This window comes from Notothenia rossii (genome assembly GCF_949606895.1).
Source record: "Notothenia rossii genome assembly, chromosome: 2".
In the NCBI taxonomy this organism is placed as follows: domain Eukaryota; kingdom Metazoa; phylum Chordata; class Actinopteri; order Perciformes; family Nototheniidae; genus Notothenia; species Notothenia rossii.
Window position 1 is genome coordinate 82,311,689 of NC_136904.1, and position 25,846 is coordinate 82,337,534.

Sequence of the window (25,846 nt, forward strand, 5' to 3'; positions counted from 1 at the left end):
CTTTGATCACCAAGCCCATTTACTGCTATCATGACAAACATCAGAGGCTGTGTGGCAAGGTAACCTGGTGAGACTCAAGGCTGGCTGTGAATATAGAAACAGTTTCCCACTGACAACAGTTCAAACAGGAATGCACAGCTCAGTATATGGCTTACAGAAATAAAAGACTCAAATCATGAAAAATATTTTTATTTTAAGAGCATAAGTCAAACTTTACACATTTTACAGTTTAGCCAACATAGTTAACTGACTCCGGGGTGCTTCTGCCAAGCACGTCTTTATTCGGTGAGTTGGTCATTCTACATTCCTCTGCAGAAACACTATACCTTAACTGATTGAGAAACAACAGGCATGGTTTCTTTATTTTTTCTTAGATCGAGTAGACATGACCTGCGTGGAATCCACTGAGTGCATGTATCATTCATTTTGAACAAGATCATATTTGCATCATCAATTATTTCGGTCACATCTCAATGGATGGACATTAATTTTACATCAACATTAATTTAAATAAATGTTTTTGTATAGATCGCTCTCAAGACAGCTATGCATTGTGTAAATATAAACGTATAAGGGTTTAGAATTGGAAGGAATGTTTAAACATACTGTTTTACCCGCTTAACAGGTAAATGTACAGGATTACCCCTTTATGTCTAGCAAACCTTGACATAAAGAAAAGGGGGGGGGGGGGGTGAGGGGTGTTAGGGCTAAATATTCAGTACTTTTACTGAAAAACCTTTTAAGCTAAAAGGTAAGATTTGTCTACACTATTCCTTTGACAACTAAGAGTATTTTTGAATACATATGCTTTTTAACATGTCTTCAAGTTAAACCATTGTCTTTGTTTTTAAGTGTTTGTGCTCCAGACCTTTTTTTAGACATTTCACATGGCTTTATAATCAGCTTATAAGCGTGCTGATTACCAGCCCTTTTTGTATTTACCTACATTTTCTATGACATGCCTTTGCAGTAATTATAGTTAATTTACGAGTTAAAAATCTGTTATGCGTAGATTTATTTACAGACTGCCAAGCGCATTAGCACTGCAGGATGCAAGTGATTGCTTGACATTGATATCGACAATGGTCACTGTGACTATTTTATAAAAAAGGTACATCCATACAATATAATGCAAATCTATACAACTGTTTTGACATCTACTTTTTTTCCATGGAGTTTTTACATCACCTCAAGGCTGTTCATTCAATATGTTTAACACTGAGGTAAGTTGATTGTAGATCTGCTTTATTCAATTGTGATATTGTTTAATATAGGTGTGCCTAATAGATTTGCCAGGGAGTGTAAATATTGTTTCTTTCCTGAGCATGCTCATTTGTTTTCCCTTAAGGATGTTTCAGCACCATGAACTTTATCAGGACTGACAGATAGCAAAGGTAATACAACATTTTGCTTGCAAGATATGTCCAGCTGTGGTGAAGGTCACAGGCTGATTCAGGTCAAAGAGGAACAATACCTGAAGTGCTCCTGCTCCATTTACGTTTGCACCTGGTGTGATTACCATTTGCGCTGTTTGATTACATAATGAGCAGCCTTTGATAATATTTTGAAAAAAAGTCTTACCCATCCAGAACCTTCCATGTTATCAGGTCTTTACAGATTTTCAGCAAGAAGAGAATTCCTCTTTTCCACATCTGCAAATCAAGCAAAGTGGTTACTCTTACCTGCTTCATCTTCTTAAGTCAGCTTTTTGTGAAATACTCACTCCCTTTTCTCGTTAATGTCTGAAATCTAGCACTTTCGGGTAAAACTGCGGTATCTCTGACTCAACAGGATCTCCAATGTGTCCAGGAACTATTCTTTCTTCGCTAGCACCAGCTGCTGGAGGGTTTAGCTAGCCTTGACAGAGATAGACGCTCACTATCAGAAGCTTCCTCCATGGGCGTTGTGCTCGATGCTGCCTTCTCTCTGTCTCTCAAAATGCTGACTGGTCCACTGTGCGGGGGCTGCAGACGTCCTGTCTGACTGTCATCTGCAATCTTCCACACTAGCGATGCTGAAGGCTCAACTGCAGGTGCTTGTGGCCGTTATAATCCTACACGCTCAAAACTGGCATAGGTGGTGTATGGGCCTTTGCCCTAGGACTACCAGAAACTCCCTTGTCATTGACATTTGTACAAATAAATACAGTATATTTACAATTTCACCCAAAGAAGTCTTAAATAGTCCCCAAAAAGAGGAGGAAGTGGTTCTGGGCAGTGGAATTTGTCTGGCTTCAGTCAAAATGTGTGCAGGCAACAGATAAATAACTCATGTGATTTATTTCTGGACCAATGATGCACTGAACCTCTTGTCACTTTACTAAACAATTTTATTTGGTCTTTTTCCTTCTAATCCAAAAACAATCTAAAATGCTGTGTGCTGGGAAAAAAAAGAGAGCGATTCCCTTGATTCTAATCCAGATTGCTTATGTTTGTTGACACTGGTTATACTAAGGATGTACATACTGTGCTTCACATAAAAAAAAAAAAATACACTTGACACTTGCAAATGAGCAATCATAATAACTTTAAAAAGAAAACAATTTTCTCTTCACCCATACCATAGGCACAATATACACACTTCATACGCACAGAAAAAAAAAAATAGCTGGGTAGGGAAACATCTATCACAATTAGGGAGGAGTATCATCTGCACTCATGTCTTGTGTATACAGTCCTTCTTCCATAAACTTCTCCGATTTAGCTGCAGTAATGTCTGACTTGAGTGTTCCTCTAATGCTCTCAGATGACTGCCTCAAAGTGACCTGCGGCTTTCCTGACATTTCCTTTTCTCATCTCCTCGCCTCTCCTGCTAAGAACTGAAGCCTGTTGAATGGATACAGGATAGAACAAATAGTTAATCTGCACTTTCAAGGGCTCAGTCAGTACTGTGCTACGAGTGTGTTGTTGAACTGAATGCAACTTACCAAAACATGATATAATTAATATCGCCGAGAGCCATAGCCCCCTCCTCCTCCGCCGCTGCTGCCGCTGCTGCCCCCGCCACCGGATCCATGGCCGCCTGCAGTTACAGATCAGTACCCGCAAAAAACGTTGGCTACTTTTCAGCAGAAATTGTGTTGTGTCAATAAATGCTTGATTTTGAGAGTCGGGTGGTAACACTCACCACCATATGGTGCACCTGAGTTTCTGCCACCAAAGTTGTTTCCCTTCATGGCCCCATAGCTGGACTGCTGGCCACCATAATTTCCAAAGTCATTTCCCCCTCCTCCATATCCTGAAAAATAAGTGTCCATGTTAAAAGGTAAGTCTTTAAATCTGGTGTTTAGTACAGCCAGTTTTCTAATAATATCTAAAACTTAGTTTAAAAAAATCACAATTCTCAACACCTTTTTTAAATGTTATTTTACCTCCGTCATTGCCTCCGTATCCTCCATCACAGTTTCCACCATATCCTCCTCCCTGGTTGCCATACCCTTGACCACCACCACCACCACCACCTCCATAGCCCCCTCTCCCACCTCCATAGCCTGGTCCTCCACTATAATTACCTCCTGGACCTGGAACAGTCAAAAACAAAGCAAACTTACTTAGGTATTACAACATAACCTTATAATTTCATATTCATCACGGTGACATGCTTGGCATTAAAATAAAACTCCTTTCGCCTCATTCTAAAAGTAGATTCTTTTTTTTTTTCTTAAAAAGCTCACCATTGTCAAAATCATCGGCGTAACCGCCTCGTCCTCCACCATAGCCTCCTAAAACACAAGTGTAAAATAGAGTAACGCATTAAAGCTAAAGAACTGTATTGTAGATTTGTGTTGTGTTTTGGAAACTCTGTCTAAGGCATGGCAACTGCACATGAAAATCAATACTGATACATTCAGTTTGAAAACAGATCTTTCACCAAGCTGAGCAACCACTTTTACCAGATAGTTATAGCTACGCCACATTCATTAAAAAAAGAGAAGAGATACAACCATTTTTATTTTTTCTTTAGTGCGTCAGTGTGGTGGCACAAATTAGATCCTGAAACCTACTCTCCCTCGTACACATCCCTATTAAATGCATCTGCTGTTGTGTAATTAGTGCCAGAGGAACTTTAATCTGGCATTCAATTACTACTCACCTCGACTGAAGTTGCCACCACCACCAAAATTACCTCTTCCCATGAAGTTTCCAGAACCTCCACTCCTGTCTGATATGTACAAATGTGTCATTTTAGAACCCTTAACAACATCAATGAACTGATGGCTGAAAAGACTAATTAAATGTTCATTGGGACTATATTTATGGTGTGCTTACCCCTGCTGGTGGACATAGTACTCATTTCCTGTTTTGAGAGGGCCTTTCTGACCTCACAATTGTGGAAATTGATCGTGTGGAATTTCTGGGCTGTGAGGAAAACAAGAACAACACACTTACATACCATTACTAAATGTTGCCTGAAAGCTATGTTAACTCTAAAATCTAAACACATACCAACTATTTTGTCCACAGTGTCATGGTCTTCAAAGGAGACAAAGCAGAATCCTCTCTTCTTCCCAGTGGAGCGCTCTTCTATGATGTCAATGCATTCAATCTTTCCATATTTCTCAAAATGCTCCCTGATGTGGTACTCCTCGGTATCCTCTTTGATCCCACCGACAAAGATCTTCTTGACGGTCAGATGGGCGCCGGGTTTATTGGAGTCCTGAAACAGAGAGCATTAATGAGCACACAACAAACACCAACATGGCTATAGTTTCTGCCTTAAGGACGGGGATTTGTTTACCTCTCTGGACACAGCCCTCTTGGGTTCAACAACACGACCATCCACTTTATGAGGCCTTTCTGCCATGGCAACGTCGACTTCTTCTACAGCCGCATACGTCACAAAGCCAAACCCTCTAGAACGCTTGGTGTTAGGGTCCCTCATCACCTAGAAAAAACAAAGACATACACAATGGTGGTGATAACAGTTTAACAAGATGGTGGCTTTGAACATTAATATGGTTTCTTATTGTAGAGGCCATAATGCCAAACATAACAACAAAACATATACGTACCACACAATCAGTAAGAGCTCCCCATTGTTCAAAATGAGCCCGTAAACTCTCCTCGGTTGTTTCAAAGCTCAGACCTCCAATAAACAGCTTTCTGAGCTGCTCAGGTTCTCTAGCTTCACGCTCCTATAAAAAGGCATAACAAGACAAATATATAATTGCCGCTGTAAATAGTGTTACATGAAATAAGTATGATAACTACTGCATGGATGAAGTTACTACCCTCTACTGGGAAGATTGTGGCCCTCTCACCCTGCAAACAAACTGTAACATATAATATACTGCAGCTTGTCATTTATTAAATTGTATTTTTAGTTTCTTTTGTATACTTATATTTGGTGTAAAACGTGCCATTATTATTTTCTATTTTCAACAGTTTTTATTTAATATTTTCTTTTTTATTCTAGAACAATTTTTGACCTTTTCTGTTGGAAGTTATTTCCTTATGTTGATTATGTTAGCACCACGATACACCAAAGCAAATTGCTTGCATGTGTAAATGTACCTAGCAATACACTGGATTCTGATTCTCTCGCGGATTGATAGATGGCCACAAATATCGCTAATACATTGTTTTTATTTTTCCCGTCACCATTCAAGCGACAGACTGCGCTATGTTGAATATATCATTGCATTGTAAAACAAAGTTGTCAAAAAACCCAGTGCACGAACAAACACTTATTTTAACAATGATTACAGTTGACAACAGCTGGGTTAGCCTGACGGGCCTCAGCAATGACTTAGCGTTTATGTTAGCTTACTTTAGTAAAGCTGCAGGTTGAGCCTCGCGTTATAACCAAAAAACACAATTTATCTATTAATTATATTGATAAAATGCGTGTCAAAGAAAGCCAACAACAACGTTCATGTAACAGTCAAATTAAAGTGTCACACAACAGCTTTATCTTATCTTAGCTGCAAGGCTAGCTACTTTAAACAGCGATGACTTTGGGTCAACGTTTAAGCAACAAAAAAGCACCACGTTTCAACACAATACCTTGCATTCATTCGTCACTGTTATACATATTTTTGTAGCGTAAGCATTGCTTTAATGCGTTTTAAATAACCGTATTTAATGTGCAACATTTGCGAAAACTCACCTCCATTTTGCTATTCATCACCGATTAGCTAAGTGTGTCACGTAACTTTGTTCAGTCCTTCATCTTCTTCTCTTCTCTTTTTATTGGCAGATCGCAAACAATTTAAAGGTGTAGACCGCCACCTACTGTACAAGAGTGGTATCATCATGTCATTTCCCAATGGATGTACAACCATGATTTTATTTCTATCTTTTAAATTATTCTCATCAACCCTGTTTCACTTATGAAGGTAACAGTGCCTGAATGGTAGTTCTTACCCATATCCTTTTATTCCCAGTATCCCCATCAGGTTCCCTGGTCTGTTTTGGAAAATAATCAAAACTCACATTTTAGTACATGAAAGCTACAGTGATTCATGCAGTTTATGATGCATACATTATGTACATGAGGGATTGTTTATATATATATATATATATATATATATATATATATATATATATATAAAGTTGTTTTCGCCCATTTTGTTCCTTTTGGCTGTCTAGTTTTGTGCAATACAAGGGAGAATTGTTTTTATAATTTGCGCCATCTACTGGTTATAAAAGTCTTGACAGAACAGTTGCTGTTCACCCAGCCATTGAATTGCTTAGGCAGAGTTCAATAATAAATGTGATATTGAATTTACAAGGGACCCAGCTGAGTGCTGTTTACAAGTAGCACACATACATGGGGTGCGCTTCTATAGTAGGCTTTACCCACACTTGACGTTAATCAACGTAGCTTTTTGGGTGTGGATTTATTTTGATGGCCATTTGTGATCTCAACTGCTAATTTTGTGTCTGCTGTTTATTTAAACACATATTATTTTAATCAAGTGAACTGTTGGTGGTCTACCATTTAAGACAATTTTTGCAATTAAAAAAGAGACAGTATATCTTTAGAGTATAGATTCATAACAAAGCCAATTCAAAATGAAATAACAACCCTGAATACAAATATAGGCTAAACAGGAGGATGGGCTTTAAAACAAAATGGATATATTATAAGGACACCCAGGACTTGCAGACACTAGGCATTGTTTTGTGGGGTTAGTTTTTTTTTACCACTACAAGCATGCATGTAGCCACACACAGTTCCCGTTTCTTAATGCATTTCTTCATTGTTCGGGACCCTAGTGTGAATTTTGCAACTTAACCCCTTGCCACATGACAAGGTTATTCAACATTGTAACTGATACTAAACATTACAACTACAGTGTGAGTTTCAACACTATAAACAGTAGGCCTATGTTTTCAGTTTTAGCAGAGCATCTTTATTTGTATAAGTTGGTGTTTAAAGTAAGGCAGCTTACAGAAATAGCAAATATGAAAGGCAAAAAAGTCAGACATAAGCGCTGCAATACTGAAAAGGAAAAGAGTAACACACATAATAGGTGGAGCAAATTAACATCACAGAGTTGTATATTCACTGGAGGGCTATTGTATCGTATTGTAAGCCGGTGTTTTGTTTTTTCTATTTGTTATATCATCGTCTCAAACAGCGCTTTCATTGTTAACGTTCATGAAAACATTCATTCAAGATAACATATAGCACGATGTTAAACATTAAGCATACATTTCTCGGACCAAATGCCCTCAGAGCATGCATGGTTAAATGTGTAACAAGGCTGATATTCAAGTTATTTTCAGCTGTAATTGTGGAAACATGACATACATCTGTGTTTTTAAATCAAGTCAAATCACTCTGAGAATAATACTTGACCGGGCAAGGGCAAAGATTTATGAGCCAGATGTTACTGAGCCTGTTGAAGCTGACCAGCGTCCGAATATATGACTGTTTTATGGTTAAGACAATGTCTGCCATTAACTTTATTGTAGTGTGTGAGGAAAATACAGCCCCAATAAAAAGGGTAATGTTTTTCTGACACTGTTAATGATGAGTATTTATGATCAGTCCATAGTTGAAATTCACATGCAGGCTTTATTTTGCCATTCTTATTCTACATAAGTTACTGTATTTGTTTAAAGATTATCGTTACATTTGTAAGATAACAACACCAGCCGATAGAGCAAAAATGGCTGCATTAAAGGTAAAAAATATGCGTAAATCACAGCCAAATTACAGTTTTGACTGTGGGCTACATTTTTGCCTTAATTGAGCTCATAATGAATGTGAGTAATTGGTAACATAATTATATATAATATATAGAGTATATTCAGAAGGCTACCATTGATTAGGATGCATTATTGTAAGCAGTAACACCGATATCACCTTTTTTCTATTGTTTAACATCTTTATTTTTGATGCCCTGCCATGTGGGAACATATGTAAACATAATTTTTATCTTTTCAGATTGGTAATGGTACTGCAGACCACAAAGAGCTGCTATATATTATCTGTGTATTTGCTCTGGGGGCCTGTTCAGCCAGACCTACGTTAAAGACTCTGAGCCCTGTGTGAAGTACTGTACAGCAGATGGTTAGGGTATTTTCCAAGTGTCAAGGTGAATGTTTGTCTTTGTTTGAATTGTGACGACCAGGAGTTACCCAAACAAGCCTTAGTATGTAATGTGTGGTCGTGCAACAACAACTGACACGATATTCTGTCTGAGAACTGATCTGCAGGTCTCGTTACTGTAGCATCGATTTTAAGGGAAATTTATACAATTACCATGTATAAATCAACTTTTGACAGCTGAGGTTCTTATGAAATAAAAAGTTTTAAATCACAAAATTCATTAATATAGCTAATGCTTTTTAATTAATTTTAACAAGGCAGTTTGAATTTTTTAAATAATGTCAGAATCTGATAAGTATAACCATGTGTCATTGGAGAAAATAACTAAGTGCAACTACTCAGTGAGTACTATATTACGGTAATTAACTTAAAGTCTTTCACATGATATTATTTCATACTTCTCTGCATTTTATAAAACCACATTAGATATATATATATAGTTGCTTTAAATTGAATAGTTAATAGCAATACATTCCTATTTATTGCAAAACATACTGATTTAACAATGTGTTATGGTGAATAGTGAATAAATAAGTTTGAATTTGGTTCATGTGAATAAAATGAAACCTATTAATGCTGATGTACCTTTGCCTTAATGACATAGAAGACTTTCATTTGGATTTCTTTAAATTATTTTAACGTTACCACTTTTATTCAAGTAAAATACCCTGGATACTTCTCACAACACTGCCAGTATCTGCATTTTCAAGATAATATTTGTAAATGACTTATTTCAACAAGACTGAAATCACAGTATGTCGAGTTTCAGAATAAATGTTGTTTAATGGACTGTATGCCTTTTAATAAAAACAACTTATTACTCACAAAAATGCTTTATGGCTTATGATATTCACTATGAAAAAGTGAATGTACCTTGATTGCATTACACTTTGCCCAGCAATCATTACCTTGGGCCTGATATGTAACCTGATAATTAAAAGCCTACATCTGAGATGTTGTAAGGTGGAGCTGAGCTGAGTGCAGGGAGAGCAAACAGTACAGTATCAGCCTCTCACAGATGTAGTTTGATGGATGCTCTGTGTACACCTCCTCGCCCCAACCTCAGGACAACATGTTTGTTTGGTTGTTGATCACACCCCGCAGTCTTTGTACCTAACTGCCCCATGACACAAAGATATATCACAGGTCCCACACAGTGCTACAGTACCTGCCAGGGACATTTCTATTCTATGCACTGCTTTGTCCTTTTATATGACATTTTAAGATACAGGTTTTTATTTCTTCAGTCTCGTATCCTGTATGTGGTTTTGCATATTCATCACTAATTTGTATTCCAGTTGGCCTTAAACTGGGTCTAACGCTAAAAAAACTGAGATTTAAATGCAATTAGCAGTTCACTTACATTAAATGGGGTGAAAAATTAATAAAAGCAATAGTTAATGACGCTAATAAAAAAGTCTAGGTTTGCTCTGATTTACCATTTCTTGATTGTAACTTTTCTGTGACAAATGAGTGATATAACGATCCCCTGCAATAGAGGGGGATGACATCCTGGTGTGGACTAAAAGGCAGCACTTAGAACCACGATTAAATAATTAATACAGGTTTTATACCCATTTTACACCTCCAAATTATGGTTTGCTATATATCTGAGACGCAGTGGCCGAAGAGTACCATGTCAGCAAAAATTCCATGTACAGTAAATCTTTGTGAGGGAGGAGCCAGGGGCTGCAAATCATCTGTGAGGTGAGGGATGGCATGAATATAACCTTTCCCCCTTTTATTCTTATCAGGTGGCGAAGGGTGAGAATATAGAGCACAGAAACACACACACACACACGTACACACTCACTTATCAAATTGTATCGGTTTTGACCTTTGTAGCGGTTTAATTGGATTAGATCAATATAGCATTGCTGCTCTGATTGCCCTCTGTTCAGCTATAGAGGAAGTGCTCCAACAGTAGGTGGCACCATATCATAATGCTCCATAAGGTGCCACTGTCAAAGACCGGCTAAACCTATAGGGTTTCATTTCCAATAATTCCCCTTAATCCTCTCCAACAAAAAAAAAAAGAATCTTGTATGACCAAGCACAAGCCTCACTATTTACACAGAGCAAATAACAACACAAACATGTAATCTATAAATGAGGGCCATATTGTGCCTGATGTTCAGCGTCCTCTAGATGGCACCATGGTCCATGAAAAGATAGACCTTTTATTTTCAAATCATATCACCTTGTAAATGTCAAACAATGTTCCTCGACACTAAATTATTATTTTCCCCTTGTGTCACAGCTCTGTCTACTTGATTATCTGCAATCATTTTGAAACCATAATTTCATTTGTTTCTATTTGCTTCCTTAATTAATGTAATTATGGGGAACACATTTGTATTATTTGTCCTTGTTAACTGTTGTATAGCTAAATTGTACTTTATTGGGGAGGCTGTTAAAAGGTTATTAACAGATAGATAATAGAATAGAACAGATAACAATTTTATATTGTTACTGCTTTGATCACCTTTTTTAGCTGCATATGTCATATCTGTTTACTTTTTCTTATCATATGTCACTGAAATATTTGTATGAACTCAATGTCCTAGCAAACCCTAACCCTCTGGCTGTGGTGCCTGGGGTGTTAGGGTTGACCTTGTCCTGAGAAAGCAGACTTGGCTCCATGACTCCATTAGGGAAGCCTGCCTGCCATAAGGTAGACGGACGTACGCAAGTGGAAACTCTGAGGAAATGGAGATTCAGAGCAGGGAAACCAGAGAGTCAATTTAGTCACTGTCTACTACCTTTTCGCATGCAAGTACAAAGCCAATCTCACACGTCGGTGTTGAGTACAATCTCTCTCCGAGGAATTTAGGGAAAGAACAATTCCTAGCATCTGTTTCCTGCTCACTTGCATAGAGGAAACTGGGTGTAAATCACAATGAATATAAATAGAATCAGCATTCAATTTACAGGAGCTGAAGTTGGTTACAGTAATGTACGTGTATCTACATCTAGTGTTAAAATGGACATATCACTGCATCAGATTCATCACATGACATTCATGTGCTTTCAAACTGGAAAAATACCAAATAATATGTTTTTCTATATAACCCTAGAATGTCATGTTTACCAGGAAAGTAGCATATAAAACAACCACATTCTTTATAGGAACAATTCCTTTTCTATTTTCACCCATGCAATATTAAAGATTGCATTTCCTCATAGACACATAGAGTCATAGAGTCTGACCTCAGAGTATACACCATAATAATTCAAATACTTTTTCAGATATAAAATAATAGTTATGTGGCTCTCCAATTTAAAATGTAAGTAAAAATGAAGTCTCAGCACTCTGCCGTTTACAGGCTGAGAGGAAAATTAACCAAAATGTACTTTAAATATTAGGCACAAAACTTTGTCGAATTTATTCATTCTTTATACATCTTTTTATTGCATATAGCTTGAGATTGCTTATAGCTTAAGAACATGCAATAAAAAGTTGTATAACACTTATTTTTATTGCATGTTCTTAAGCTATAAGTGAATTAACAGATTATCATATGTATATTTGTTTTAACTCTCTGTACTGCTTACTGTCTGGTATCAATAATTGTATATTGTAAATCTGTATTAACATCGAATGGTTCCAGTCAAAATAGTATAAGCTAATGTGTTACAGGAATCAGTGTTCAAAAGATTATCACATTTCTTTCAACATAAGTAACTATGCATAGAGAACTGTTGAAGTCCTGTGTTTTGCTAGAGTATCTGGGTGTCTCAGATACTCTGTTATCATATATCTTTGAACATCTATGCAATTAGTTTGCTTTTAAATATTGACCGATTCTTTTATTCTGATACATGGAGGCCATCACAGTGTGTATTGATGCTGTCAAACAGGCCAGGACAAAACCTTTTTAAATGAGCTACAGGTCAGGATGGGCTTTGAGTATTTTTCTCCTTCCCCTGTATATGGACAGATAATTGCCGGTTTTCTTCAAATGCTCTGTGGGAGCAATAAAGCGTGTTAGGTTGTTGGGTTTGTCAATCCTTTCCCAAATGAATAATGTAATGCTAGGATTCATGGCTGTGAAAGTTGGTGCTACTGTCAGTACAAAACTACCAATCTATCCAAGAATTTGAGATTTTTTTTTGCATTTTTAAGTCAGTGACCATGACCTTCCATCTTGATTTTTAGAGAGAAACAGAAAGAAGAGGAGTGATCATTTTAGGAAACAATCCAATGCATTGGCCTATTGATGTCCAGAGGAGAGACGCAGATAGTGTGGTGTAATAAAAACCTTTATTTACAGCTCCTCAGTGGAGAGTAACAGAGGAGTGCTGTGTTTCCCTGTGGCACTAATTGACTGCCTGCAGCAGGAGAAACATAGACTCTCACCCCTCACTGGCCCACTGATCTCAGATGTAATAATAAACACTATGCTTTCTTTCAATGCACTTCCAAAGTCATCCTCCTATACAGCCATCATAAAAGAGTTTTCATTTTGATAATACACAGGGATTGACTAATAAAATGATAGTTTGGGGACTGCATTTGTGCTGCATGCCTGCTCTCTGTTTAAATGGTGTGAACCTGCTCCAAGGCAGTTGTGTGCGGTCCATTCACTGCATGTCCCTTCTTCATGGGTGAGGAATACAGCAGGGGGCAGTTGTGGGAGGCAGGGGAAAACCATCTTTCCCTCCCTCTAATTTTTGTGTACGGGCAACAAACGACCACAAAAGTGCTGCTTTCACAGTTTTCTGTGGCCCGACGTTGAGCTCCCGGCAGATCGAGACAAAGGGATGGTGGGATGATGAAGTCCCGAGCAGTGCAGGGCAGGTGTTTCCTCCGTCTCCTGGGAGCCGGGGAGTACACCTGCCCACTACTAACCCACCGTGATGGATCGATGAAGCAGTAACTGACTCAGCACTTCAAAAGCTCTACCTGGGATTAGAGCACAGAGGACCTGATTGAAACACACTGTCATCCCACAAACAATAACACACATCCATCTTGGAGGGCCGGCTCCTCTTCCCTCCCCTGTGTTTGACTATCACTGAGAATGATTGCACTGTTGATGATGAGAGGAGCAATCTATTGGTTGAGAAGCAACGGCTAAATTTCGGCAGACATGATGTCTAATGGCACCACTTGGACACAGTAAACACTATCTGCATCACTATGAAGCAGAATTATGACCTTCGCACCTGGTGATCTAATACTGCCTCACAGACATGCACACACACACACACACACACACACACACACACACACACACACACACACACACACACACACACACACACACACACACACACACACACACACACACACACACACACACACACACACACACACACACACACACACACACACACACACACACACACACACACACACACACACACACACACACACACACACACACTCTTTAAACTCACCCACAGACTTGTAAACACACATGCATGTATGTACTAACACACAATATACTGTATAGTTATATACACATATAACAGATAAACACATTTCTATGTTTTTATATATGCTGATCCTCCATAAGGCTTGTGTGGCCCCAGGAGCCGATGACTAATGTAGGATAATAGCCAGTGTTGGCATGGGTCATTTTCCAAGTCGACCCAGGAAAATCCTCAATGGCCCTTTATCCTGTTAAAGAAATGACTACTATCAGTTGCATTTCAACACATTTTTAGACTTTATAGAAATCCATTTTTTATCATACAAAGCCTATAATAAACATCTTTTAGAAAATAAATTATGTAAGGTATAAAGATATGAACGTTGTCAGAAAAAATAATCCAATAATTCCCCTTTGAAATCACATTCATTATTATGCAAATAATATAATATAAATTGGTATTGTTTGATTTTGACATTCTTATTACTTTGGTTTTCTCTTATTATGGTTATTTTCTTATTATGTTTAAATTGTATAATGGTTAAAAAAAATGTTTCTTCTAATTGATTGTTTTCATTGAAGTTTTTGAATTTTCTGTATTTGATGCAAATTGTGGTAGCTTTGATAAATAAATTCAACGCAATGCTCGGATACAACTTGGGAGCCTCAAGCCTGAGGTTGAGCCAATTGCCATTAACCCTTAAAAAAAATAATTAAGTAAATATTTAGAATATAAAAACCCAGAAAAGTTCTCATTATTACATCAATGTGCTAAATATCATATTTAAGGAATAAACTGTACAACAACAACAACAACAACAACAACAACAACAACAACATATATATTTTTGCATTGTATTGGGATACTACTAATAGCCAAAACATGATTTGAAGTTATGTGTAATGTAAGTAACAGGCACCGGTGAAAGCCTCTCAAAAGGTTCTTAAATGGATTTTCATATATCTATTTTTCTTAAGTAAATAAAGTCAATTGAGCAAAGTTTGCAGATTCAGCAGTTGCTCTCCTGTGCATTGATTAAAGTTCCGCAGAAAATACCTTGATAAAATAGTGCTTTCCTGGGTGAACCAGAGAGTAAATGTCCAGAGGGACTTGATGCTGTTGGCATCAGAATATCTGGCTGCACTTTGCTGTAACCGGCCTCGCTTCCTTATCTTGTCCTGTTCTGCTTATCTGGCCTGTGTACAGAGTTGGGTCTGTAATGAGCGTCACGCCTACACCTCTCCCCATGTGGATGGACCGACCGCTGTCCCACACATCCGTCCACACATGCAGTGAGTGGAGGAAGGGTAGTGTGTGTAATGCTCTATGTGCCACTTGCTCACACAAACACCTGTGTATCTGCCTCCACATGTGCCCACCACATGCACGCACAATGCTGCAGCAGGGCGGTGTGGTCAAATGTGGGACCCTTATCCAGGTGGCATTGACAGATTTAGAGGATGTTGTGGACGGAGGTGGACAGAGTCTGGCCTATGGAGGATATGTGTGACATGTAACATGCAGCGGTGGCGTGGAGTGATGACATCCTCTGTTTAATGAGCAGAGTTAACACGACCCATGTTAAAGTGAGCTGCGTGCCGCGGAGAGCTGTAAATCTGCCTGCTATCACTACTGCCCCACTAATACAGGAAGCATTATCTAATAAGTGCAACTAGGAGGACTAATTTCAATAGAGCTGATACCCCCCACGAACATTTTTTTCAAAGGACTTGTGTTAGGGAGGATAACCCAGTTAGAAACTTTATCACTGGAAAGCAAGTTAGTCTAGTGGGACACGAACTAGCGAGACATTTCTATCTCCTTGAGTTGTCTCATGTGGAGGTTAAAATCAAACATGGTGCCAGACAAATCCCAGACGTCTGGAGGTTCAGCTGCCTGCGCTCCACCACATTCCTGGCCACGCTGGAGCTCTAAAGGACCTCTCTGTGTGTCGGTGCCCCCATTCTGGCCTGCCCTTCAGCCCTGATTTGTAGAGTGCTGGTGTCAAAGGGGACTACTTTGTAGATGGTGTGCTCTGCTTACCTGTTTCCCCACAGCAGAGGCAATAAATGTCACTCTATGACACTCTCTGGACTATCTCACCCCGACCATTACAAGGCTCTGGGATAGACACACAAACACACCCAGAAAAATCAAAAGTAAAAGAACTTGTTATCAAATGGCTATATATTTGTCACTTAAAAAGAACTCTGGATTGTTAAAGGCAGAGATAGCTGATTTCCTTGTTTGGATGTGGTGTCTGGCATTTGTTTACAGCTGTATTGTGTTTCAGAGTTTTCCTACACTGAGCGGGGGGTAATTGCTGACTAGTCTTTTAACCTTATTAAATCATCCTGAGGCAGTGTTGGAGCGAAGATGGAGTTGATGATACTGCACCTCTCGTGCTTTTAGGAAAAGGAAAGATGCTGACTGCACTTCATCCAGGGGATTATACGCTGAATTCAAGCAAAACTGCTACCGCTAATTAGAGGGAAAGGGAAGCTCTGTGACAATCACCATGGGATGAACCTCAGGCACTGCTGATTTCTTTTCCCTGCATTTTTCCACCTTTCTTGCTCATGTTAACTGCCATTATTGTCCCTGTTTTGGTTATTATGTTTACTACACATTGCGTTTGCTGTCATTAAAATGGATATGGCCCCTTATGCATCACGATCGTCAGATTTTATTACCATATATCCATTGACAGCCATTGTTCTATCACTGTGATGTGTGTTCATAAAAACACACATGTGCAGGTTTGATCGCTCATGGCCATTTCTCAAAGGCTGACATTCACAATATGGCTGCTGAAACTCCAAAGAGGTTTGAGTCTGAGCTTAATTAGATCCTGTGGAGCTAAATCAAATCAATCTAAACGAGAGCAGAGAGCCAAACCCTCCCTGTACAAACGAGTGTGTCTGTTGTCTGCTCTGTTTGATTGCTATCTCAACAGGACTGTGTTTGGAGGTTGGTTTCTTCTTCCACCTCTCTACCTGCTCTTGTTCACTTGTTCACCCTCTCCTGCTGGCTCTCATGTATCTTTTTCAATGGTCACAGGGAGTGAGGAGGATGGAGGAGCTTTTGCCTCTTACTCCTCCCCCTGCTAACACTGCTTAACCTTGACAAGTCAATATGATACAGACGCAATTTGCTTATCTCCTCCTGACATTACCACTGTTCTCCCTGCTGCTGGGGCACAGGGCCTGCTCCATTAGCATAGCTTACAAACACATCACTCTCTCTCTCTGAGGAGCCACACTCTTATATGTACAAGACAAACAATACAAAGCATCTTATATTACATACTTTAAAAACGTTATGGGAACTGATCCAGGAGTCTAATTGCATGACAAAGACCTTTTCCTCCTCAGTTTCAGTCTAACCTGAATCACACCTTACTCCTGCAGAGTGCACACTCGAATGTGTTGTGCAGATAAATATATGTGTGTGTCAGGCCAGTGAACTGAGCCCCTCAGCATCTGGCTGCTGCTCCCTGGCCTGAGAAACAGTCAGATCCCTGGTCTCCTGCTGCAGGGCGGCTCCAACCCAGTTCCATTAGTCACCAGACCCTGGACACCCCTCGCTCATCCCACCACATAAGGTAGCGTAATTGATACCCATCAGTCGCGGCTATAATCTCCTCGGTGGGAAGCAGTGCAGGTGTGGGATGCGCACCTCATGTTTGGTTAAGAAGGTGCCGAGCGGGGTCCAGGACTCCGGGCCTGTCTCTTTGTCATCACTCCACTTGAAGGTGAGATGATTTAGGGGCCTGGGAGAAAGTTAATTTCTCTTGATCATTGTGTGCAACCTGGAGCCTTAATGGCGGGCGTAATTAATTCTGCTGATGTTAATCACCAGGGCTGGTCCCCACAATTATCAGCCCTGTGCAGATGGGGCGCGGCGCAGACATGAAAAATTAGGAAAATGAATCTGTAATGGGGTGGCAGATCTAATCTGTGTCAGAGAAAACAAAGTTAGGAAGAGCAAAGAGCCCCAGGATTCCAGGTGAAAGCCACCAATAGTGACAAACCTGGGATAATTACTGGGGCATTGAATTGTTCTATTGTTAATTCATCACTGTAACAGGGGTTAAGTTCAGCATCTCCTTCCCGGGCTATGGGTTGGAGAGGAGGGGAAGCAGCCCTGGTGAAATGCTTCTGGAGTCACTGTAAGGTTAATCAGGTTCCACTCTCAGTTGTGTGGGCTTTGCAATCAACCTCCGCACTGGTCTCCAGAGGGAAAAAAAGATGAACGCACCACAAATGAATGAAGGACTGACGCACACTGCTCTGCTGTGAACACATGCATGTATTCACGTATGCATTGTATAGGCAACACTACAGTAAACATGTAGGGACATGCCTACAAACACAAAGCTAAATGAAGGTACACACACTCACAGACACACACACACTTGATTGTTTCAATCATGGGTTCTACTGATGGAAGAATTACTAAAGCATTAGTGGTCAAAGGACAGATACTCCCAGAGGACGTTTCCTCTGCCAACGTCAAACTAAATTAAGGAAAATACAACTGATTAATTGAAATAACCGAGGAGCCATTTTTCAAGCCCTTACTTGGCTCTGGCAGTTTGGCATGCCGTCATTCCTGTTTGGTCGACTTAATTAGTCTTCTACCTATTTTGTCTTTAATAAGGCATGCCATAGGTTCTTAGAAAATCTAGGAGGTTAAAACCAATCATTATTCATCATCATTGCTGTTAGAATGGTAAAATCCGAGCGATAGACTGAACTGCTGGCTATGATTAAGTTAAAGAGTATTATTAATGAGCTGAATAACTAGCCCTGTTACATTGTTGTTACTCACACAATCACTGCTCTCCTTGGATATCAAAGCAATTTAAATATCGCACTTAAAGGTAAGCAAGCATACATCTAATGGTCTACTTCATGATTAGAGTAATATTATCTGTTTTCTCTTTAGTCATCTATTACAATGCAGCAGACATCTTTCAAACAATAAAAACACCCACCTTTGAACTGTCAAGGTATTTAGCAGTAATTACAATTGTGATCAATACACATATTGACAATATTACTCTTAAAGTTTTATTTTCCAATATACATCAAAGGTCAAAGGCTCATTTTCTTGTAATTACTCACAGGGGGAAAAATGCAATTCTTGAGGTGAACCTCAATAAACAATAATAGATGGACCAGCTGGCTGTTCATTGTTCTGTGGTAAGGCGTTGCTCAGCGGTGGTGACCAGGTGTTTACACAGGGCACAGCCGCACAGCCTCGCGGCAAGGGGAAGGACATAAACAGCATTTAAAGGAGCCCTGCAAAGGTCTCAGATCAAAGAAAAGAAACAAGAGCCATGCCACACACACGGCCAGGACTGCCACAAATGTTACATTTCCACCACAGTGCGATACCTGAAAACCTCTCGTCCTTGAAGTGCTCAGAGGATTCCTCTACATGCAGGAACAGTTTATAAATGCACGTCCAGAAATCCTCTGGGAGGGCATGGTGATGGAGATTAGTATCGCCATAATTCCAGGGGATTATATGCTAATGCGCTCTTGCCTGTTTGTGTGAGAAAATTGCATTGTGGTTATTAGCGTGACACCAGAGCTCTCAGATGCTGCTTGGCAAACGTCCTCATCGGCTCTCAGATGCCCTCCAAGGATTTACATTTTTATTAAAACAAGAAAGGGAAACCGAAGTGATATAAAAGCACACGAACAGAACCAATGCCCTCAACTTGAAAGATTTAATTGAATGTATTCAAATGTGATTCATTGAACAATTACACTCTCATTCTGCGAGCACATAGTGCAATTGTTTTGCCTATACTGGGCTCTCCTCTCCTCCCCTTTCCTCATCCTCTTGCTAACACTCCCACTCCCTTTAAATTAGATATCGGACTGGCCTTTGTAGGAGACACTGAGGAGGAATCAATAGGTGCATTAATTACAGCAATTCATTACCCAAATAAACATGGGACTCAACCTTTGCTGGATACAAATTCGGGGGACGTTAAGTGTTTGGCTAGAGACAAAGGCCTGGACCGGGAATCCCTATTGCATTAATCTGAGGGATCAAACTCCGCTGAGTGCCAGGGCTCCTCCGGGGAGGGTCCAGCTTGGGATCAATCCCCACGCACAGGCAGTGAGTTATGGCTACCGAATACAAACGTGGTCATGTGACACAGCACCGACAGCACTCTGCTGTTTCTACGTTGTGTTCTCTTTCTCTCTCTCTTTGGCACTTAATGGGAGTCCTGCTGGCCCACAATGCAACGGGCTAACAGGGCAAGCTCCCGCTCCCCAGATCCCCAGCTCCTCTGCCCATTCAGGGTCTGCTCTCCTGCATAAAGGGCCGCAGAGACTCCTGAAGGCTCCTGGCAAAGGACGAAGGTAAAGGACATCCCTCTCCCTCACTGTCATCACTACAGCACGTGCCTATTTGTGAATTATATCTCCAACGGTGGCCATAATAAAACATGATAATGATGGATCACGCCGATAAATTACTGTTGAGTGGATTGTTAGGTCAGATGTGTGTGTGTGAGCTGCAGAAAATGTGTGAGAGCCCTGAACCTCCCAAAGTATGAATAGCCCCCAGGGGAAAGGCAAACACATATACAGGCAAATTAAGCTCACAAATACAAACTCCTTAAGAGTAAAAAAAAACCTAAATCCTAAATTCATTATGTATTTTGGTAATTCATTGCAGATTGTTACAAAAGGGATCACGTGTTGCCCATGCATATCCACATGATCCTCTATAGTGTTTTAGGGCATCCATGTTTTTATGATTTGTATTGGCCGTCTTCTCCACAGTTAGACACATGTTCTCTTACATTTCTTACTTTTCCCTGAATGAAAGGAAGAATCCTTCTTCCAGGAGGAACATGAACAGATGTTGTATGAGAATAGACAGAAATAGGGGACCCAAGTTCCCATCAGCAAAAACACGTCGGTTTGCTATCCTGGCACCAAAATGGTGGAATGAGCTCCCCATTGACATCAGGACAGCAGAAAGCCTACACATCTTCCGGCGCAGACTAAAAACTAATCTCTTTCGACTCCACTTTGGGCAATAAAACTACTAACAAAGCACTTCTATACTAATAAAGTATGAAATGTTTTGGCTCTATGAAACCTGATGTACTGTATCTTCTTGGTTGAATGCACTTATAGATAGGATAAAAGCGTCAGCAATGTAATGTAAAAATAACAAAATGGAAAATAAATAATTACAATATGGATCATAGAACATGTCAAGCCATACCAATGTATATCCAGACTATTAACAGTCTAAAAGTTATATATTTAAATAAGGCCTGCAGGGATCCAAAAGGCGCCTGAAAAACCAGAAAAACCCTAGAAAATTTACACAAATAGATGGAATTTTTCCTGCGGTATTAATTACAATGAAATAATATTAGATAAAGAACAACTACGTATATTAATATGGTACAACCATAAGGATAATGTGAGAACAAATGAAAATGAATGCCTTGGAGGACACCCTGGAGGAACATGAAAGATAGCATGTGTATTCCTCTGCAGCAGACTTGACCCGGCACATCACAGTGAGCACATCTGGGTCTAAAGTGCTGCAGATGTGGTTCGTGTCTCCTTTTGCCATCATAAATACTGGCCCAGTTTATCAAAGCTGGGTACACTTTGATAATGAACACATACCAGATGAACTCACTGGGAACAGTTTTAGGCTCATCCGACCTGCTTGTTTAATGTGGTCTGACAATTCGCTGGCCCAAAATGTTCAGCAACCCTGAGACAATATCTGACCCACTTTCCAGCTGCTTCAGCACAACGCGTTTAGAACAGAACTTTAAAAACCTGTAAGGTCATCGTTCTGTGTTGTTGTACATGTAGTTTCTTCTTATCACACAACCAGTATAAATGATTCAAATGTAAGCTTGTGAATAATTAGGTTTTTAGTCGTTTTCATTTATTCTGGATATCCAAACACGGTTACGGCTCAAGCCACCCACTTACACCTTTTAACACTTAAAGCTAAAAGGTGATTAGTTTTTCATAAAAGTCCATTTGAGTTGGCCACCATCCAGAAGTGTTACTAATTAAAAATCAATCTGTGGGCCATTAGCGGGAAGGTGTGTGCCAAGGTTGTGTGTATCAGAGGATCATTTGTAATGAGGCTAGCTTTGGATCTGGTGGAGGGAGAGAAGGAGGGATGGGAGTGAGGGGAGGCACAGATCTGAGATAATCTGGGGACCTGCTGTTGCTCAACTTAACAATTGATACTATGTGTAAAGATGCTGAACTTGTAGTCTTCACTAATTGATCCACTTACCCTCATTGGGAGAAAGCAGAGAAATAAATGTGGGTGTTCATTGCATGCGAGAGACTCCATAGATAACTATTAAAGCTGGATTTGTTGCCCTGATTCTGATGGCTAAGGAAGGGATTGCAGAGCAGGAAGGCATTTGTCTGCTTTAGCAGGAGCGGCGTTAGATGTTCATGTGATAAATGTTAGCTAACTCAGACCAGCACCTTGGGAGCAGCAACCTGGAGCCCAGGACTCTGGAACTTATTAAAGTTGCAGGGGTGTATTTCACAGCACCTCTCTAAAATCTGCCCAATTACAGAGGTGCAGCTTCTGATGCCTACCAATTTGGCAAAAACTGTAAAGCACCAGTGCTTTTGACAAAGTGGACAGCACAACAGCACAGTTTAATGCGCTTATATTGAACAAATGTTTTAACAGAACAATAACATAAGGGGACTTAACAGGATGTGTGCCCTGCTTTTATTTATTACGTCAAATAAAAAGGGTCTGCACATGTATGTTGGTGGCCAATTTCTATCCGTTCATCGGTCTTTATGGCAGAGCAGCGGCTAATGTGGCATAAAACTTTGCCCTCTAGATCATCTGTGGCAGTAAAACGAGGCCTCGACTGTATCATAGGAATAATTGTTGAAATTACTTTGAAGGTGGTTGCATTTAACTGCTCCTTACATTTATACACATGGGGCATGAGGGGTGTGTTTAAAACATCGGTAAGCCCTTATGATTGGGTTACACTAGCTGTGTGTCTTATATCAACTAGCTAGTATCAAACTAATTTGCTAAATGCGGTTGCCCCATTACAAATGTCTTAATGGCTTAAGTAAAAGGTTTACAAATGTACAAGTCTTTAATGCCATCCATTGAACAGAAATAGACAAAAGCGGATATGCTGTAGCATTGCAGGCTGTAAGATTATAGTTCATGGGAGGCAAAAATGCATGTATATAGAATTAAACCAGACTTTTTTAAAGACTTGTTGTTAATGTATATATTAGTATATATGTTATTAATTCATACTACACAAGTTTGTTTGCAGAAATCTTTTTTTTTTTTTAACAAAGCATTTGTATCAAGTAACACAAAAGCATCTTTGCTGGGAATTTAAAATAATACATCTTTCTTTGAGTATAAATTTACATGACAAAAGAAGAAAGAAGAGAGAGAGCCGCAGTGATCATGAGAGGACATATATATATATATATGTGTGTGTGTGTGTGTGTGTGTGTGTGTTGCGTGCGTATGATAATACATGAGTCCTGAGAGCGATATGTGGCTGCTGTGACAGAGGATGCTCAAGGAGAGCTCAATAACAGAGCTGTCAATGTATTCCCTATTTGAGTGTATTTTTAGTGCAGGCATCATGGGCCTCATGCATATTTCAATAGATCTTTTGTATATTAGGTGCGAGGGTACACACAAACTGGAGTGAGGACTAGCACAACATGACTCCAAGAAATATGGGTTTGATTCTTAGATTTGACAGAACAGCTCGGAGAGGCCCTAGATAGGTTGGCTTTGACTTTCAGTGGATGGGGTGGGAAGACCTTCATTGATTGCATTTTGAGACAACAAAGAGATGACATTGAACCTACTATAAAGAATGAGACAAAAAAAAACATATTAAACTTGCAGCGCCAGTGAAATGATACCACACAAAACAGACCAAAAAGAAATAGATAACTTTGGCAGGCAGGCTCATATAAACACGTATGCAGGTGGTTATGTTGTAAGGACTTTTTTTTTGTTTCGAGCTGCTTCCTAGATTAGATTCTTAGGAATTGCACGCAAAGGGATGAATTCTAATCAGCGCCGTCTCACATCACATTTCAGATATATCATCCCTGAGTTGTAGATTATGTCATATAATGGTTCAATTTTATCCTGTCTGATTAAATCAAACTTTATGAAGCTGTCATTGCTTTGCTGATGAGGGTGCCGTAACTTCGCAGCAAATGTGTGTATTTGGTGACATAAACCTGCAACCCCCCCTTTCCCCTGGAGGTCATGGCTGACTACCCATAACACCCCTGTGACCACGAGCAGGCTTTTCAGATTCCTTACGAGAGCGCTGGGAAGATCAGACAGTTTTTCCATTACATCAAGGTCTTGGAATTCACCCTTGATAGCTGGATTCTTTTAAAGAGGCAGACTATGTTGCCTTTGAGGCTTCTCTTTAATATGCATATATCACATTATGGAAAATGTATTCTATAATCGATTGCTGTGATGAGACAAGCGGCTGACATCTCCCAGGTCTGTGTAATGTAAAAGAGACAAGCAGACAGCTCCTTATGAAGATGGGAGGACATTTGGGGCCCTGCAGGGTTAAACATGGTCAGATGTCACTAAGTGTTTCTTCACACTGTGGACTGCACTACAGAGCTCTGCCAGGAGAGGGAGTTTTTCATGTCAAGAATGTGATTGGCTCTATCAAGGCAGCAGTGCATTACCTTTCAGTGACTTCATGTGTAACCAGCAAAGACTCAGACACCATCTGCATTACATATCCACAGCAGAAACAGGCTTCAACATTCAGGGTTCAACAGCTGGTCTCAAGCTTCAGTTTAGCTAAAAGAAACATTTTGTTGAACCACAATCAGGTACTCTATAAGGTGTTTGGGTGATGTATCTTGCGGGTGACTGTTGTTACAAATATCTTGCATGTTGGAAAAAAGCTTGATCTTTGATGTCCAATACCAACGTTTTTGTCTCACACATCATCTGCTGAATGAAAAAAAACATACCTCCATGCAGGTGGTCTGTTTTGAGGTCAGAGCCTTGTCTCCTGAAAGCTAACATGCTTGTATTTTTCTGTGAGAGTAAACCGCAGAGAAAACCCACATGTACATGCACATACAAACTCAATACATACAGTAGAAAGTACTGCGGTCAACATTTAAACCCAGTGCTTACCACTGAACCACATGTGTCCATCTACTATAATACCAACATGTTTTAGTAAGGATTGTAAAGGAACCCGTACTGCTTTCACAACTGGCCCTCACCGCTTCAATTTGACTTATAAGCCTGTACTTCCAAAGATCATATTAATAAACAAGATGCTTGTGTGCCAAAAACACTTTTTTAAAATGATAAATGTACATTTTAAGATCAATTTTGATTCAACATTCCTACTTTTCTTGATTTGTCTTAACCAGTATGCACTCTCCCAGGTAAGTAAACGTAGACCAGTACTGAACGAAGTTTCTAAAATATAAAGTAAAGATGCTATTTGAGCAGTTTGTGTTGATAAGCACGGCCTACTGACAGGTAATAGGCGAAAATAGTAAGCAGTTGGAATGAATGTAATAGGAGAATGAATGTGATGATTAAATCAAAGAAGGATTTGTTTCATAGGGACTACAGAGGACAGTTTAAAGAGGCAACCTTACTTAGAGGAGTAATTACATGGAGAATACCAAAGTCAAAATATCCCTGCACCATTGGAAATCCATGGTGTGTATGGATTGGCCTAGAACTTTCAAGGTGCTCTAACGAGAGGCAGAGGAGCGGTCACATTGATGGCAGAGGGGGCATCAGATTTCCATTATTGACTGCTGCAGATATTGCACTGTAGCGGTGTGTAAATTGGTTC

The 25,846-nt window shown here is 39.7% G+C and overlaps 2 protein-coding genes across 6 annotated transcripts in view; one reads left to right on the forward strand and one right to left on the reverse strand.

Annotated features, from left to right (window-relative positions):
- atp5mc3a (ATP synthase membrane subunit c locus 3a) overlaps positions 1-25,846 on the forward strand; it is a 287,504-nt gene that overhangs the window by 9,562 nt on the left and 252,096 nt on the right. The window lies entirely within an intron of this gene.
- Positions 174-6,222, reverse strand: hnrnpa3 (heterogeneous nuclear ribonucleoprotein A3). Of its 5 annotated transcripts, none has more exons than XM_079662583.1 (11): positions 6,109-6,222; positions 5,012-5,134; positions 4,738-4,884; positions 4,446-4,656; positions 4,269-4,358; positions 4,093-4,161; positions 3,674-3,721; positions 3,371-3,520; positions 3,142-3,237; positions 2,927-3,021; positions 174-1,652 (listed from the first exon to the last, which is right to left on the reverse strand). In XM_079662583.1, exons 1-10 carry the CDS (start codon positions 6,124-6,126, stop codon positions 2,942-2,944), a joined length of 1,032 nt encoding a protein of 343 aa, XP_079518709.1. In that variant the 5' UTR covers positions 6,127-6,222; the 3' UTR covers positions 174-1,652; positions 2,927-2,941. The 5 variants fall into 5 exon arrangements, with proteins under 5 accessions (XP_079518709.1, XP_079518707.1, XP_079518710.1 ...); XM_079662581.1 differs by having other exon boundaries at positions 3,127-3,237; XM_079662584.1 differs by lacking the exon at positions 174-1,652 and adding an exon at positions 2,309-2,825 and having other exon boundaries at positions 3,127-3,237; positions 4,126-4,161.

Bases quoted from the DNA above. Each gene is read 5' to 3' on its own strand.
- hnrnpa3 (XM_079662581.1), bottom strand. The intron at 4,162-4,268 runs GTAAGCACACCA...TGTACATATCAG, and splicing joins TACTATGTCCACCAGCAGGG to ACAGGAGTGGAGGTTCTGGA. The intron at 3,521-3,673 runs GTGAGCTTTTTA...TGACTGTTCCAG, and splicing joins CGCCGATGATTTTGACAATG to GTCCAGGAGGTAATTATAGT.